Source organism: Brachyhypopomus gauderio, chromosome 5, assembly GCF_052324685.1.
Source record: "Brachyhypopomus gauderio isolate BG-103 chromosome 5, BGAUD_0.2, whole genome shotgun sequence".
NCBI lineage: Eukaryota > Metazoa > Chordata > Actinopteri > Gymnotiformes > Hypopomidae > Brachyhypopomus > Brachyhypopomus gauderio.
In genome coordinates, this window is record NC_135215.1 from 19706576 (window position 1) to 19724855 (window position 18280).

General features: G+C 41.9%; 2 protein-coding genes across 2 annotated transcripts; one reads left to right on the forward strand and one right to left on the reverse strand.

The window, feature by feature from the left end:
• Positions 1 to 44: 44 nt before the first annotated feature.
• On the forward strand, positions 45 to 5003 carry LOC143514734 (CD276 antigen-like). The gene is made up of 5 exons (XM_077006288.1): positions 45 to 177; positions 838 to 878; positions 987 to 1337; positions 1606 to 1875; positions 2083 to 5003. The coding sequence occupies exons 1-5, from the start codon at positions 158 to 160 to the stop codon at positions 2163 to 2165; spliced, it is 765 nt and encodes a 254-aa protein (XP_076862403.1). The 5' UTR covers positions 45 to 157; the 3' UTR covers positions 2166 to 5003.
• Positions 5004 to 6345: 1342 nt separating this feature from the next.
• LOC143514733 (uncharacterized) lies at positions 6346 to 13517 on the reverse strand. Its single transcript, XM_077006286.1, has 6 exons — positions 13373 to 13517; positions 11330 to 11683; positions 8117 to 8272; positions 7710 to 7771; positions 7117 to 7213; positions 6346 to 6930 (listed from the first exon to the last, which is right to left on the reverse strand). The coding sequence occupies exons 1-6, from the start codon at positions 13413 to 13415 to the stop codon at positions 6797 to 6799; spliced, it is 846 nt and encodes a 281-aa protein (XP_076862401.1). The 5' UTR covers positions 13416 to 13517; the 3' UTR covers positions 6346 to 6796.
• Between the last annotated feature and the right edge of the window lie 4763 nt (positions 13518 to 18280).

The window sequence follows — 18280 nt, forward strand, 5'->3', positions numbered from 1 at the left end:
ATATGATTCAGTTCATGACACAGAGCGAAACTACTGGCGCGTCTTTCCTGTCCGTCAGCAAACCTTATCGTTAAGTTTCGTTTTGGAGAAACAGGGAGCGATTCGATGTATAAGCAGCTCGCGCCGCCACACGGCACAGTTGACGGTGGCTAACGCGATGGAGCTGAGAGCGGACTGGTGAGCAAAAACGTGTAGGATACCAAATCTAAAAATGGACATAAAACCGATATATTTATACACTTTTTTTTTTTGCACAGACATGTCCATTTTATTGCATTGTATTTAAATATTAATTTATTCGTATTGCGTTCTAACATTCGAGATTGCGTGTGATTAATATTAACAATTTGTTATTTATTATGGTTATTTTAGATCATTGTTATTATAAATAAAGTGATTATAACTTTTACTGAAAGTACGAGTAAACATGTAAAACATAGTACTTCTTTAAGTATCTATTTGTGGCTGAACGCTATTCCTGTAGCGGTAGGCTGGGCTTTTTTTTGCAGCGCTGCTAAAGCTTTTACTGGAATCCGAAACTTGACATTTTTACACCATGTTAGTGGAAAACGCCACGAGTGTGAAACTCCATATAAGCTGGCACACAGTATCCATAAGTTAGCCTATATATTGGATATTTTAATCCAATATATATTTTATGTGTTCTAAAGCTACCGCTCGTCTATGCAGCGTATGTTGTTTTGATAGGCTTGACATGAAAAAAGTAATAGTCAGTTCGCGATTCGTGAGATTCATTAGCAAGAATCCATCACCGGGCTTAACTTATTGATTGCAACGTTCGCTAATTTGTCCTGTTTATTATTTATTATTTCCCAGGTTGTCAGCCAACACCATCGTGTGGCTTGTCCTCTCTGTCGGTGAGTAGTAGACTCTAAAAACATTTTACAAAAGTTCGCTGCTGTCGTCGGCTTGATCCGTAAACATTTTTATTTGACTTTTACATTTGAACACGAATCCCCCCTCAGATTCTTCGCCCCTCTCGTCCTTGGCCGGCTACACGGTGGAAGTGGGATGTCAGGCTGTCCTGTCCTGCGTGTGCAGTTCGTATGTGGCAGCGCTGCCACAGTCGCCGTACATCCAGTGGCAGACCGTGTCCCGCACGGTGTTCGAGCGGATGGGAGAGGACTGGTTTCAGGGCGAGGCTTATGAGAACCGCGCGGATGTCCCCATGGAGATGCTGGCGAAGGGAAACTGCTCCTTGATTTTATCAGATGTCCGGTTCCGCGACGAGGGGATCTACCAGAGCTTTTTGGTGGTCGGCCAGTCGACAATCAGGAGTCGAATCTTAGTCCAGAGCGTCCAGCTTGCAGTAGTAGGTGAGGTTTCATTTCATTTGTGCATTGTGTGACTTGCAGTTTCAGTTTCTGTTTCAGTTATTATTTCAGTGTTTCAGTTTTAATGGGTTGAAATGGTGCATTATGCCCGTTATCTGTACAAATGTTACTTATATATAATACATGTTTTAGTTTGTGTATTCAAATCTAGATGATGCCTGTCTTAGTTTGGGTTTACATTAATTAAAAAATTCAAGGGAAGGGAATCAGTTTCCTCTTTAGCCCTGCGGCTCCGTCTCTCTGCACACAGATCATAAGCACATGCAGTCGGTGGAGATGGGGAAGGATCTGATTCTGGACCTGTACAATAACCAGGCCGAGATGTTGGAGTTCCAGAGTGAGAGCGCCCCCCGGTGGAGCGTGTTGTGGCAGCAGGGGCAGGGCAGGGCCAGTGTGCGTGTGGTGCAAGAGAAGGACGGGGTGCTGGTGGTCCCGGGGGTGGCAGCAAATGACAGCGGCACGTACAGGTTGATGGATGCGGACGGACTGGCGCTGAGCACCGTGAAGGTCTCCGTCACAGGTAAATCACGACACACTACAGAACAGACTCTCTCTCACTCTCTTTCTCTCTCAGCTCTCTCTCACTCTCTCTCAAGCTCTCTGCTCTCTCAAAAAGCATTTAAAATCTTAGTTAGCATTTTAAATACAGAGGATATTTGGAACTGTATTTCTCTGATGAGATAAGAGACTGGTTCATTTCTGATGTCTAATTCTCTGTCCCCTCCAGACTCAGGCAGAGTGGACGCTCCTTCATTCTTCCTCACTGTTGTCCTGTTCGTCTCATCTCACGCTCTGCTCTGTCTGGTCTGAAGTGAAGAAGCTGTGGTACTACTGGGGAAGGTCATGAGTGGTGACCTTCACCCCCAATGACTGTGTCAGTGGAGCAGGCTGAAAGAGTGACGCCTTCAGCCGCAAGGTCAGAGGTCGCTAGCGCGGTGTCTTCACCTGTAGTGCTGTGTAGTGGAAGTGTGCAGGTGTGGACACAGATCATGACCCAGGCTTGTCATACAGCCACTGCTTATACTCTGCACTATTTTAGTTGCTTTGTTCTCCATAGCAGAAGATTACAAGTCCAGCCTCCATAAGCACGCATGCATGCACGAGCGTCGCACATCCACCTACACACGTACACTCTTCCCATTTAATACACACATCCACCTACACCAGGGGTGGGCAATTAATTTTTACAAGGGGCCACATGAGAAACCTGAATTGTGTCAGAGGGCCACACAAACAATAATGACGTCATCACAGTGGCTCCGCCCACCTCACGCAAACTTCCGCGAACACTTGCCGCGTCACATTCTGTCAGGCATGAAAATCTGTCACCTTTCGGTGAAATTCGCCATTTTGAAGTTGAAAAGGGTGACCTACGCGAATCGTTTAGATCCGAGGAGTTTTTTTTTTTTTTGGAGGGGGGGGTCCTGCAGATATTTTATAGATATATATATATTATCATATTGACTTAATAAGCATACAGAGCACTTCTGAAATCGGCAATTTCAATGACACAGTGGCCAGCAATTTCCGCCCAGATCCATCATAGAGGCCAAATTGCGTTTATACAAACGTTCTTCATTCATGTTGTGACGCTAAACGGGACGTGAACAAGGACCTAGTGATATCTACACCGGGACACGGCAGAGGAGCGTACATTTACCAGTGGATTTAATTGGGTGATTAATGGTTTCAATCGTTTTCATATTTTCCGGTAAAACAAAGTTACTGCCGTTCGCTACAGCGTTGAACACTGTCAGAGCTAGCCACAAGCTCCTGTGATAAATAGGTAGATAGATAGGCCTATTAAGTTCGCGTCAACCCCGTGTATTTAGCGGTGACATAAAATAAGAAACAAGATTTTTTTTCTAGTGTCTGTAGTTCTAACTGGTGAATCCAGGGACGTGTGAGGATAACATTTGCGCCAGGGCTGAAAAGCTTGAAGATGAAGTTGCAAACTCTTGTCATTTTATAGTCTACCCTGTGCTTTAGCCCATTGTTAGAAGCCTTTTGTGACAAAATAAAAACACGTGAACCCTGGTATTTTTTACACTCATTTTCGCCGCTGATGTTATTTATTGGTTCATTAAGACGTAATGGTTTTGACTGAACCATCCAGAATGGCGAAAGCAGCTTCTCGCGTTTACGGATCTTGTCTCCGTCAAGACAGGTCAATATTTTTCAGCGCGACATTACCGTGAGAGAAGTCAACAGGGAAGACTCTGGGTTTCAATGGACTACTCTTCTTACTCGCACCTCTCGAAATTTAAATCTTTTTTTTTATCTCTGAATCTGACAGTGTCTGAATGTCATGTCTGACATGTATTATGTTTAGTATCTCTATGTTCAATGGTTCAATTATTATTGTTCACTTCTTTTTTATTTATTGTTCAATACTTTTCAGTATTGCTCTAATTTTGGTTTGATAGATAGATAGATAGATAGATAGATAGATAGATAGATAGATAGAAACAACCACCCCGTCAACAGTCACTGTACCAGCAGCACCCCCCCCCCCCCCCGGTCTTCTCACCTTTTTAACCCCTGACACATTTTCATGTCTGTTCTGTGCAGTGTTCTCCGAAACGATTTGTGTTGGTATAAAGAAACACCCCTCAAAAACAGGGGAAGGAACATTTACCTGACCAATTTTAATGTTGCTTTTTGTTTCAGATTTGAAAAGTGCTGGAATTTAGGCTAAATACTTGAAAATGTTTGAAATTGTAACTACTTCGTTTCACAACAAATAGCCATCTGAATGAACAGTTTTCTTGTATTACGTTAACAAATACGAACCTCTTGTAATTCCAGGACGAAACATGAGAGACGTTAAGATTGGGCGTTTTGAAAATAAACAACAATTAAATAATGTGATAAAAAAGCTAATTATTTCGGATCATTTCGAATATATGTATAAATATTTAACTTAATTAAGTTTAACGTGCTGGGAAATATTAAAATGGACCTTGAAAGTGACGTATAAATGCTTTAATTCCACCTTGTAAAGGTGTATGAACCCAGCAAACATGACTTTGTTCATTGCGCTGAAGCACGGCGCGCGCGCGAAGTTACAAAATTCGAGAGGTGCACGACCTCGTGAAGCGACAGCGCGTGAAGCCCTCCGCCACAGCGATTACATAATTTTCGCCGTGCGGACCCTCGCGCCGCGTCAAGTATAAACCTGGCTTAAACCTAGCTTTAAAGCACTTCTACGGCACTTTCAAGGTCCATTTCAATATTTCCCAGCTGACTCAGGTTCTCTCTAAGCTCGGTTTCTGGAACGGAAAACCCTGAGTTTTCGTTAACTCTGAGTTTACTTACCCGCTTTCTGGAATACCCCCCTGTTCAGTCAGCTATTTGTTGTGAATCGAAATACAGTTACAATTTCAAGCATTTTCAAGTACTTTAGCCTAAATTCCAGCACTTTTCAAACCTGGAACACAATGCACAATTAAAATTTGTCACGTAAATTTTCCGCCGTTTGCGGAGGTGCAACGTTCACTCCCGAAAGTATAAATTCAGCCTTAACTTGTCGCTGATCACCTACAGTGTTTCTTGCACAGCTCACACACACGCAGGTACGTCCACACGGAATTAACACAAACGTAGCGCTTTCAAAATAAAAGCGTCACAGTTGTATTGCACGCACGACATAGATTTTTGTTTCATTTATGTTTGGCCTCTCGCGAGCCGGACAGGGACGCACAACGGGCCGGATGTGGCCCGCGGGCCGTTGTTTGCCCAGGTCTGGCCTACACAGTTACTCTCCTCCCCTTTAATACACACATCCACCTACACAGTTACTCTCCTCCCCTTTAATACACACATCCACCTACACAATTACTCTCCTCCCCTTTAATACACACATCCGCCTACACCAGGAGTGGTCAACCCGCGGCTCGCGAGCCGCATGGGGCTCTTTGCCTGGTTTCATGCGGCTCCCCAGCCGGTCCGCGGGCTCACCTGCACAAACGGGGCGACACACTGCAACATTTTCATGGTGCGCGGTTTGTTTACAAGCCTAGCGAGCCACTAATATTTTTAAAACCAGCGTAGTGGAAAACACGCATTTGACTGTCTTCACAGTTAATAATTTACACTAGCCAGCTAGCCATTTACACTTACTGCTAATTCATTATCAGACCAAGCTACTGTAATAAATAAGTTAGCTCATGGTTATACACTAGAAATTATTATATGTTATCAGTTTAAGTTAAAATTGTCAGGGCTGGCCCACGCGCCAACACAATCAGCAGTGATGATCTGCACCTGGCTTTCCCCCTATATAAGGAAGACAGATGGTCTCACTGCTGAGTTGTTTGTAGCCTGACGCTGTGCCACTGCAGTCAGCCTTTTCTCTTGATATCGTGTTGCGTTTTGGTGTCTCGTCACCATGCCCTCTCAGTTCCTACGTCTCTGGCTGTTTAATTGAGTCTTCTCACTCCTGCGCTGGTGTCTCTGGCTTCTCAACTTTTCCTTTGCTGTTTGTTCCCTGTCTAGTTTTTGGTTATTTTGGGAGGGTGTTTGGTGGAGTGTTTCTCGCTTTAGAGAGCCCCTGCATGGAGTCTTTTGTTAGTATTCTGCGCTTTGTTTCTCACGTTGAAGTTTCCGCGATACTTAAGCTATTTCTCTGTTTTTACCATACCATGTATGTCATTTTGGTTGGTATCTTTTCCCGCAGGTCTCAGCTGTCTTTTTTTGTGGTTCAACTTTTGGGTTCGCCCATTTCGTTTACATTAATCATATGTATACACTGGATCAGTGTTAGATCCTGGGGCAGTCATGGTCTGATAGTAGGGAACTAGTCTTGTGACCGGAGGGTTGTGGGTTTGATTCCCAGGCCTGAGGCCATGACTGAGGTGCCCTTGAATAAGGCACCTAACCTTAACTGCTCCCCGGGTGCCGGACTAGGACTGCCACTCTGGACATGTCTGCACCACAGCCCCCTAGTAATCACTAGTGTGTGTGTGTGTGTGTGTGTTCTAATTGCACAGATGGGCAAATGTGGAGAACAAATTTCAATTGCGGTGAAAAATCACAATTGACAAATATGGCACATTTCATCCTTTTAATCCTTTAATCATATGTATGTATATGTATATATGTATACATATACTCTTATCCAGCACGACTTACAAAGTGCTTTGCATCCGATCACAGAATTCACCCTAGGAAATAATACGGATAGGCCAGAATTCAAGATACCCTTGAGTCAGACTGCTACTAAACTACAGGAGTCAATGTCATTACCTAGTGTTTTGCAAGTTAGACATTTGCCAAGAAGCACAAATAACCATAGACAGACATACAATTTAAAGAACAACGGCAAGTGGTATCAGCTGAGTTAGTGCTCTGGTAAGAACTCAACAAACAGGTGGGTCTTCAACAACAAACAAGCTCCAGTCTATGCTTGAAAACAGCAATAGACTCTGCAGTCCTAGCAGCTAATGGAAGATTGTTCCACCATCTTGGAGCCAGGATGGAGAATAGTCTGGAGCTTTACACTGGATATACACTGGATTAGTGATAGATCCTTTGTGTGTGTTTAGTTTTACACTCTTCCTTGGTGTAGATAAACCTGTGGACAAGAAGGCAAGAGTTGGACAGTACATTTACCTAAAAATACTATTTATATAACTAAAAAGTAGTTGCTGTAGTTTTTAATTTCTTATTTTCACAAGTGTCCATGTGTGGCTGTTCACCTCAGGAGAACAGCACTGCACCAGACACTTTCATTCAAATTAATGTGAACCCTTGGCGTGACCTTTTGCGACCTTTGCATATGTAACGCTGTCCGAAGCGGCTGCTCTGTTCCCTTTAACCATGTCATGATGTCCTGGGTTAGAGGTCAGAACATCTTCCTGAAGACAGATGAGGAAATGTTACCATGACACCACTACACCATGACAAATGATCACGGGTGGGTTTCCCGAAACGTTCGTAGCGCTAAGTACTTCGTAACCTCGTATGAAACGTATGAGGTTAAGAAGTACTTAGCGCTAAGAACGTTTCGGGAAACTCACCCCACATCTGTGCAGCTTCATTGGTCATGGTATTTCACCATGAATTTGATACACTGACTCAAGTTCACTAATGTCTTCATATTTGATGCTCATTATATAAATATAAATACAGTATATTAACATATAATACATATGTGTATATGTACAGTATAATATTTTTTATTCTAAATATATATTTTTAGGTATTTTAGGTTTAGATTTTATGTTAATAATGCAGCTACATTTCCAGTGCAGAGTTAATATATAATTATTGCAGTATTAGTTCAAATGCTGTGCAGCTGGATTACAGCGGGTTATGTTGTGCGGTGAGAGTGCGTTTCCTTTGGATTGGTACCTTCTGAACAACCTGCCCACTCGTGGAGACATCACTGCATGTTTGTGAGGGCCCTGCAGTGCCTGAAAAACAACACAAACATGGTTTCAAGTTCAGAAAAGTAACACAATATTTTTATATACTGTATAATTCATTGTTTTTTTCCATCAGATTAAATCACTATAATTGATCACCATGATGTGACTATTAATCACATCAGCGTATGCCTTTTTCATTATGTATATTCTTTTCTTTTTTTATGAATGAACATGTAAAAAGGTAAAAATTTGGTTTCTTCATGTACTGCAAATCTACAACTTCCCCTACACCAAGGGCTGAGAGTCTGAACCAAGAGTGCTGGAGAACCAAGAACTGGGGGAGTGATTCTGAACTGGGAGAGTGTGGATATTTAAACAGGAAGCCCTTACCTTGCATCCTGCAACAAAGCGCCCACACACATGCGATGCTCATCAGGACAGATCCCAGACAAGCACATGTCAGGGTTATAACTGTGATCCTGCTGAGTCCTGCAGGAGGAGGAGGACATGCGGGCTGGGATAAGCTCCCTGCTGTAGTCCTGCTCTCTGGAAGACAGAATGTTGAATCAGTGTGTGACGATGGCATGATGAAGGAGTAACACCTCCAAGACAAAAACTGCGATCTCTCAGCTGCTCTAATATACATCAAACTTTGCTTAGAATGACCATGTAACACCTGGAGCGTCATGAGGCATACACATGCACAGAGTAGAGTGAGGTTTACTCAGGGCACATCTACAAACAGACAGGGAATACACAGACCAGATAAACACAAACAGAATTACAACTTACTAATCACAGAGATCCCTATACCAACAAAACAATACAACAACCAAGACAAAGGACAGGGTTTAAATACACAAACCTTGGGAAATAAACTAGGAAGAGGTGGAACAGATAATCAGACGGCAGAGACACAGATTGGAAAGTGGGACAGACAGTCATGGAGAAACACCAGCACATGGAACACCAGAGTAAAGCCTTGATTGACCAGTGGGGACAGCACTAGACGTGACAGTCTGTGATCAACAATTCAGGTCATTTTGTGCTTGTATTTTTCATCTAACCCAGGCACTATTATATGATGCCTTTTTCCCCACCACAGGAAGATGGTTGGTGATTTAAGCAGTGGAGAGGCTGGAGTATCAATTGCTGTTATCAAATACCAGATATTCATTTCACAGAAATGCTGGAGACTGAATTTACAAAGAAACAGGAAGGAGATGATGAAATGGAGAATACAGTAGGTTATAAGAACAGAAAGTGATGAAAAGAAATACAGGGAATTATGTAAAGCGGGAAGTTAGGGTACAATCTCCCTTGAGCTACATACGTACTCATAAATGAAAAGATAAGTCAATGTTGATGAACTGAAGTTACTCAAGGAGAGAACTGCCTGAAACCACCACTCCTGCAAAACTGCAACCTGCAGTGATTCAGGATGAGAGAAATATGGGAATGAAAAGAGAACTGGAACCACACAGTGGAGATGGTGGAGACAGCGACAGCAGCATTTTCTGGAGAAACAGATTCCACTAGGACTCCCAGCATTTTCATTCCACACTTTTTCTACCTGGCCTCCACCAGGGGGCAGTTCTGGGGACATTTGAATCCCATTAAGCCACCCTTTGTTATGTACATGCAGCCACATCTAGGTAGACGGTATTCACCCCCCACCTCCACTCCCCACACATACAAACACACACACACAGTACTCGTGCATTTAGGATCCTGAGGGGCAGGCATATTACCCAGAGGTTGACGAGGTGGGCCTGCTGTCATGGCCTTACCCGTCTCCTCACCACTGTCTGTCCCTCAGTTTTTACTGTATTTTAGACATTGAGGGCTTTTGAGGGGACGGTGTAGATGAACACTGACCAGTGGCTGACCATGAACACTGACCCTCTTTTCTCTCCTCCTCTTTTCTCTGTATGGTCCACCTTACCCAAATAATTTTTATCACTATTGTACTGTATTGTACAGAATTGTTTTCCTTTGATTCTTACATAAAAATAAACTTGTCTTCCAAAGATGGGGGTGGGGGGGGGCAAAAAAAGAGAATAGAGACTGAAATCTTCTGGTAAGATTTCCTAAATGTCCTATTTTTGTTTGCGGGTTATGGCTATTGTGTTTTTGGAAGAGATACACTGTAAAAAGTACCATCTTGATAAGTTAAAATTGCTCAAGATTATTATTCTATTTAAAAAATTTATGTAAAAATATCTTTACCTATTGGCAGTTTTTCAAAAGACAAAAACTACTGAAAATAAAGTTAAAAAATCAGTGCCATTTTGAATAATCAATATGCCACTATAATTCAAATATTATGTTTGTGACTTCTTGCAAGAGAGCTTGCAGTCTCTTGTGGCAGGTAGCCAAAGGTGTGTATTGAAACAGTAACCACCCACACCTGAGACACGCCTCATTTACAGAACACTGGAGGTAAGAACCTCTGCCAACCTGCCAACCTCTGCCATTTGGCAGTGCTTTGGGATTTGGCAGGTATGACTGCCAAAAGGCAGAGGTTGGGCCAGTCCAGGATGACTCCACAACACAGCAGAACCATGCGTGACTAACAAGGTCATAACGTCACGTTTTCCAATCATTTCATATCATCTGTGAAAATGAAACTGCAAGGGAGCCAAGTGTGTGGGAGCATCGCTGTGCTATATCCAGATGTCAGAATCATCTGTGTCCTGTGATTGCTGAGAGCGCTTACAACATCTGTCCACACACAGACGTCCACACAGTTTTTTCAAAAATGCATAAGAATAACAGACAAAACTACAGCTTTGTTTTCAATTAAACATCTGAGGTAACAAACCGGTGAGGTGGCCTGCTGGGTATTAGACAGCCCCGCCTACTTTTCCTCCTCATCCTTAGCCTCTGCCACAAGCTGATTATAACGCAGTAGGATTTGGGGATGAATCCACCGCAAGGACTCTATTAGCTTAACCACAAAAGAATAAATAACTAAAACATCTGCCACAAGGACTGCAGGAAAAGCACAGAATGAAAATACTACCGTAAAACAAAGAATGGGGAAAAAAATGGAAAAACAAAAGAACGTGGAAGACTCAACACGAGGAAAAATGCAACAAACCGAGGACGCCAGGGGAAGTAGCTAGCCCTCTAACCACAGTTGTGAGTAACAGAAAACTCTTCCCAAAAGAACCAACGGAAATCTGGATAGAGAAATAACAGGAGAGGAAAACTTGAGAATGGCCAGGGCGGCACAGGAGAAAACACTTGGAATAACAGAAAGAAGAATCGTGGTGCCGAGACCCAGACAACACAACGCAGCACGTTACCAACAAGAAAGGCTGACTGCATGCTTTTTGCACGGTGCAACAAATAACTCAGCAGTGAGACACTCCTTAAATAGGGAGAAAGACAGCTGTAGGTCATCATTGCTGATTGCGACTGCTCCGTCCAGAGCTGACTCGTCAGCTCCCCCTGTGGCGGCAGGTGGGTCCAGCCCTGACACTAATGAGTAATGATGCAGTGAACTGAGTTTGTGAACACAAACACCTACATTGATCACAAACACCTCAACAGAAACACAAGTGATAACAGCCAGTGCAATAAAATAAGGTCACTAACCTGCAAATGTCAGGGTGATGGCCTTCCCAAACTGAATGTATGTTGTGTTGTTTCGACCACCACAGTAATACAGCCCTAGGTCTGTGTCTCTTACCCCAGTAATCACTAGACCGACTGAACTGTTGTTTTCAGTTATATCATAGTGATCCTGTTCCAGTGTGTAACTGAGGTGGAACTGTCCAAAAAGTTTGTCTTTTTCAGTATTTAACAGCATCTTCAGGTCTTCTGAGCTCTGAAGATACCAAGATATTCCGTATGTAGGGATGACGTCACAGTGCAGGGTGACGTTTTGTCCAGGCTGGGTGGATATATGGTGAGCTAAATGGGTCTGGAAGAGACATAAACTACACATACCTGCAAAAGAGGGGCAGAGTGGAAAAAGCAGTGCAGAACACAGAACACATTCAAACCCATCTTCTATAGTCTTGCTAAACACACAAGCAAAGAAACCTCTCACTACCTTCAGTAAAGGGCAATATTAGCCACTATTGGTTACTCTTTAGCACTCCATGAGAGGGCTGTACTCTGTTCTTTGTCAAGTAAAAAAATGAAAAATCAGTAAACATTCAATGTTGGCATTTAACTGTCTGAATGCTAAATATGTGGTAAAATAAATCTTTATGGAAATGACTAACATGTTTAGACTAAACATGTTGTAACAAAAATGTATTTTTGTCAAAAGTCAAAAGTATTGTTTCATTAGGTTCCATTTTAAGTATTGTGGGTTTTTTATTCATTGATTGTCATAAATTCCAGTGTTTGCTGTGAATTATAAAAAGTCATTTTTCATATGATGTTTCCGCAGTTTACAGTACTGAATGCATGTATCTCATGTGCAAATGCCATTAAAGAACTTCCAAGACCATCCAAGCATCCAACCACTTATGGCTGGAGTGATCAGAAACAGCTGTTCCCTTAACCCATAAGATACCACGGTTCCATGGTTTTATGTGACATTTAACACAAATAAGACTTTTACTGTATGTTGACCGTATTTCAACATAATTTTAATGATTTGTAGTATGAATTCCAATAAGCGATACAGTGTTCAGGATTTACTCAATATCATCACTGGAGATGACAGTGAGTTTGAGGGATGTGAAGAGAGCACAGACACACACACACTGACACAGTCACAGACACACACACTGACACAGTCACACAGACACAGCCACACACACTGACACAGTCACAGACACAGTCACACACACACATACACACAGTCACACATACACAGTCACACACACACAGACACAGTCACACACACAGTCCCACACACAGACACAGTCACACACATACATACACACAGTCACACAGACACAGTCACACATACACACACAGTCACACACAGACACAGTCACACACACAGATGCTGACACACACATAGACACAGTCACTCACACACAGTCACACACAGACACAGTCACACAGACACAGTCACACACACGTACACAGCATCTCTCTCACACACACACACACACACACATACACAGCATCTCTCTCACACACACACATACACAGTCACACACAAACACACACAGTTACACACAATCACACACACACACACAGTCAGTCACACACACACACACACACACACACAATATTATGTAATTTTATACGGTTTGCACAGTTTTTATATGTTAACAAATACATTTGAAAAAGAATATTGTTAGTTTTAAACAGCAGTGTTGTTATAAATGCAAATAAAAGGGAAATCTGATTTACTAAGAAAAAACTCAACTCAACAAATCAACTTGATGTATTTTCAGACTAGGAATAAATATACCACAAACACCTGATGTGACATATTTGTAACATTACAGATCTTTGATACTAAAAGGTAAAATCTCAAAAACAAATTCAGAAATGTGTTCCTTGTGGTCCATTCAGTCTGTTTTCAATCCCACATAATTTTCCATTAAGGTGATCTGGGTCTGGGATCTTATGGGTTAAAACACTTCTCATTTTATGTAGGACTCTGGAATCTCTCTGTGTGTGTGTGTGTGTGTGTGTGTGTGTGTGTGTGTGTGTGTGTGTACTTACCAAACAAAAGCTGTTGCACCCCCACCAACTGGAGCATAGCCATGCCCTCCTGGATGTGTGCTTATGGGTCGATAGACTCAAAGAAAATGATTAGGTTGTTGATGGTTAAGTGGTTAAATATGCTACACCTCAGCAGAAGTATAACTTTGACCTCACTGGGCCACATGCTCCCACATCCTGTTTATTCATATGCCAACAAAATAAAAACTCACACCGCGGGGGATATGACGTCGGTGGAAATTTGAGTCTACATGTATGGTGTCTGTGGTAGTACCATATATAGACAAGCTGAAACATTTAGTCATTCTAAATGTTTTTCATAGAAAATATATACACCAGGAAGTAAGGCTTCAAGGTGGGCTTCACACCAAAATTATGACATTACATATTACTGTAATACAGGAAAACATCCCTTTTTACAAAATCATTTTATTTCAGCATGTTACATAAGCAATTTAACTCCTAATAAAAATCAGCCAGCAGCTTCAGAAGCGAGGATCAGAACACCAAAGCCCACGCCAGATCCTCAATGTACCAAACCCCTAGCACTACATCTCCCACAGCTGGTGGCCCATGGGATAGTGGACCCACATATCTCCTTCGGGCTGGCCACAGAAAGTAACCAATTGCACAAGAACTAAAATGAGGAAGTAGGCATGAACACGAACATGATTGACATCTCTCTGTGCTCCACTCTCATTCACACACACACACACACACACACACACACACACACACACACACACACACACACACACACACACACACACACACACAGTGACTGACTGATCTGTCTGTGTTCCACTCGCGTGCGCGCGCACACATGCACACACACACACACACAGTGATTGATCTCTCTGTGCTCCACTCTCACTCACACACACACACACACACACACACAGACTGACTGATCTGTATGTGCTCCACTCTCACACATACACACGGTGATTGATTGATCTCTCTGTGCTCCACTCTCTCTCTCTCTCTCACACACACACACACACACACACACACACACACACACACACACACACACACACACACACACACACACACACACACACAGTGACTGACTGATCTCTCTGTGCTCCACTCACACACACAGTGACTGACTGATCTCTCTGTGCTCCACTCTCTCTCTCACACACACACACATACACTGATCTCTCTGTCTCTCTTCAGTAGCCCTCAGGTTTCGGTGTGGATGATATAAAGTTACTTGGTGAACTGGTTTTGTACTGTACGCGGTGTATTTGATAAGAGAGCTGAAAACAGCTCATGTTGTTTCTGCCTCCACTCCGGTCGGTTTTTTGTTTTTGCTTAGTTTGGCTTGTGATATAAGTCAGGTGGAATTTTGTAAGTTCACACAGATCTTACTTTTGTGATCAAAATCATTTATTTGAATCTCAATTTTGATTCTGTTCTGTTAAGAGTTTTCACATCAACAATACATATAGCAACTTCTGATCAATCCATATAAATTTCAGACTAAAAATAATGTTCCGATTTAAGCCCCACCCACTTCTGGTTAAACCACACCCGATTCAGGTTTAGACCCCGCCCACACAGAGTACAGATACAGATAATTAGATGGTTGAACAGATACAGATATGTGGTTGTATCAACCTGATGGTTCTCCCAAACCACAGGAGTGATCCGTCGTCTCGGCCTCCACAGTGATATAGTCCCTGATCATTCTCTGTCACGTTAATAATCACAAGACTGAACTGATGCTGTCAGCTGTATCACAGCGACCCTTATCCACATTATAACTGAGGGAATACTATTGTCTAATTTGCCCCTTCCAGCAGATATCAGCAACCTCAAATCCTGTAAGCTCTGTCCATACCAAGATATTTCATAATCAGTAGTGATGTTGTATTGCTGGTTGGAGTTTCTGAAGGTCCCTGAAAGAGAACAGCGATCAAGCAACTAAACAGCACATATATATGTACACTGAAAAAATGATATTTCCCACCAGTCAGTTGTTACGTGTAGCTCCGCCGCTCCTCTACCAGCTGTTACTCAGTTGTCATCCTGGTCCACGTGTAGTGTTTTCCCTACCCCCCGCCTTGTTTCTATGGTTTCCCCACGGTCTGTCATGCCCCTTTACCATGTTTCCCTGCCCCTTGATTATTGTTCCCAGTTCCCACCTGTGTCTTGTTAAGTGGCGTTTCAGTGTATTTATTCCCCGTCTATGTATGTGTCTAGTGTGAGGCCCTGAATGGATTGTCACATTTATGTATTCAGGTCTATGTTAGAAATGTTAACACCATGTGTGGAAGTTAATGTATTGAAGGTGCGGGTTGTGACCTGAAGGGGGAGCAGTGCTAGAGGTGGACTCGGCCCTGGCTTTAGGTGGGAAAAACCTTTCAGGAGTTTGAGCGAAGCCACTGGCTCTGTTCGAAATAGACTACTACTTACTGGATACTGCATACTGGCCTCAGTATATACTGGATACTGCATACTTGTCCTCGTAGTAGTGTGCAGTACAGTTTCCAGTATGCGACAAAAGCAAAGCATACTACGGGGTCACGTGAACGTAGCGTTGCATGATGGGATGCAGTACACCACGAAGATAGCTCTGTTCGCGTACTGGAATATTTTGCGGAAGTAGTAGGTCATCCGGGTGTTTCGCGTACTGGAAATTTCCAGTTTGGTCACATACTGCATACGGCATACTGGGGCTCGATCAGTACGCCAGTAGTATGTAGTAGGCCAATGATCTATATTACTGGATTGGACATCGCCTGTTGCCGCTATAGCTAGCGATGCACCGCCCTCGGCGCCATTACTATGCATTGAGTCATGTCAGCAAAGCAGTGTAGTTCCTATGTGGGATGTGCATCCATCTGTCACAAAAACAGTCCTAGCGCCCTTATTTCTTATCTGATTTTGATAAAATATGGCTTAAATTAAAGGAGAGAATATTGCCGATGTTGTGATATGTAAAACTTCGTATTATCTTAAGAGATAAATTTATAAGCATTCTGGGAAGTTTTCAATTTAGGTAAAATTTTAACAAAACCCTGCATAAAGCCCTTTTCTTTCACCTGGCTAAAACTAAATAACACATGTATGTCATGTTTTTGATATTCAATCATAATTATGGTAAAAAGTTGTAAATAAATAACTTTGATAAGTTTTAATTATGATCACAATTCTGATATTGAAAGTCAAATTTATGAGTTTATCTCTTTATTTGTCAACTCTCCCCATTACAGCTGTAGTTTTCATAAATTCTTTAAGTGCAATACCTCTTATATATGTTCAAGTATAATATGAGATGGCATCAGTGTGGAGGAGCATCTTTGAGCACTACATGGCTAAATGTGGGTGAAATTATGAAATTATGATAGAGAAAATAATGAGTTTGAATCTGAAATTTATGACAAAATTTGTCAGATTTTTTTTACCTTCAAGTAGCAGAAAAGAACTTACACAATTCAGTTTCCTACAAATACATAGATAAATTGACCTGACACAAAATATACATTTTTAAAAATCATTTATTGCAGCCACTTCTCTACAGAATTTAATCAACTTTAATAAAATATTTATTATTATTAATATGGTCTGGAAGGTTGGAAATCTGTGGCACTGCTCCTTCTCTAACATGTGCCCTCTTCAGTGTATGGTTGATATCAGTGGGCAGTGAGCACTGCATATCCCTGCTGTAGATGACGGTCCTCTCAGACGTCCACACTTTCTGACCCACAATTTGTACAGCTCATATTTTCTTTGTTTGTTGGGAAATCTGTGTAGAAAAATGGCATTTATTAAAAAAAAACCTACAGGTATTAACCTGGGGTGAGTTTCCAAAAACGTTCTTAGCGCTAAGTACTTCGTAACCTCGTACGAAGTACTTAGCGCTAAGAACATTTTGGGAAACTCACCCCTGTTGATTTAAAAAATAATTATGAAAAATTTAATTGACTTAAATTTTCATTTGGTTTCATTATTTATTCAGTTTGTGTGAGAGAGTATCTATGGGACATAATGCCAACTGGACTGAACATCGGTCCCAGTAATACAGATTTAGAGATAATTTTAATGAACATCGTATTTACAACATTATCCTAACATGATAACAATATTAATAACAATACATTATAATTTGTTGGAACAGAAAATTAGTTTTTAAGTGGGTTTACTCGACATGGCGTTATCAAAATCAAGCTAGCATGGACAGTCAACATCCCTCATCTCCGCTATTTTTTTTTATAAAAATTGTTTTACTGACCTGTGAAATGTTATACCCTTTGATCTTGTGATATTGTTGTCGTAGTTTTGATAATTTATGGCAAAACATTGAGTCCCTCTTCGGTTTTCCTTACGTGACTGTCTGCTAGATCTCATTTTTATGTCCATCCATGGATGCTCCTCAATGCACGACTCAATGCATAGCAATGGCGCCTGTGCGGCGCATGCTAAGTCACGTGATGTCCAATCCAGTAATATAGATCATTGTAGTAGGCTATTTCGAACATAGACACTGTTTCACTGCCTCGTCTTTTCATCCTGCCAATACAGGTGGGTAAAAATGAATAAAAGCTGTTCTGAGATATCTGGGGAGATAATTAGTTAAATGGATGGGGAGTGAGCAAATGGGTAGCTACCGCGTTCGAAAGTAAGCCTTAGATGAATGTTTGTGCGGAATTATCTCACGAACAAACGGTGTAATGGCGGACGTGCGATTAAGATCGGTTAGTCTAAAACCATGCTAATGTCATGCACGAACACTGACCCAGTATGAATAATGTTTCAGTCCTTGAGCTAGTAAGGGCCTAGGTGGGGAGACCAGGTTGATCCTCAATGATGAGAATATTAGCCTGAGTACTGTCATCATTTTGCAGTGACATGAATGTTAGCTTCGTGAGCATCGGAATTATCTTGCGTTAGCATTTA

Excerpts from the sequence above, each read along its gene's own strand:
- LOC143514734 (XM_077006288.1), top strand. The coding sequence starts at position 158 with ATGGAGCTGAGAGCGGACTG. Across the intron at positions 879-986 it reads GTGGCTTGTCCTCTCTGTCG|ATTCTTCGCCCCTCTCGTCC; the intron begins GTGAGTAGTAGA and ends ATCCCCCCTCAG. Across the intron at positions 1,338-1,605 it reads CGTCCAGCTTGCAGTAGTAG|ATCATAAGCACATGCAGTCG; the intron begins GTGAGGTTTCAT and ends CTCTGCACACAG.
- LOC143514733 (XM_077006286.1), bottom strand. The coding sequence starts at position 13,415 with ATGGCTATGCTCCAGTTGGTGGGGGTGCAACAGCTTTTGTTTG. Across the intron at positions 8,273-11,329 it reads CATCACCCTGACATTTGCAG|AGAGCAGGACTACAGCAGGG; the intron begins GTTAGTGACCTT and ends TCTGTCTTCCAG. Across the intron at positions 6,931-7,116 it reads ATATGCAAAGGTCGCAAAAG|GTTTATCTACACCAAGGAAG; the intron begins GTCACGCCAAGG and ends TCTTGTCCACAG.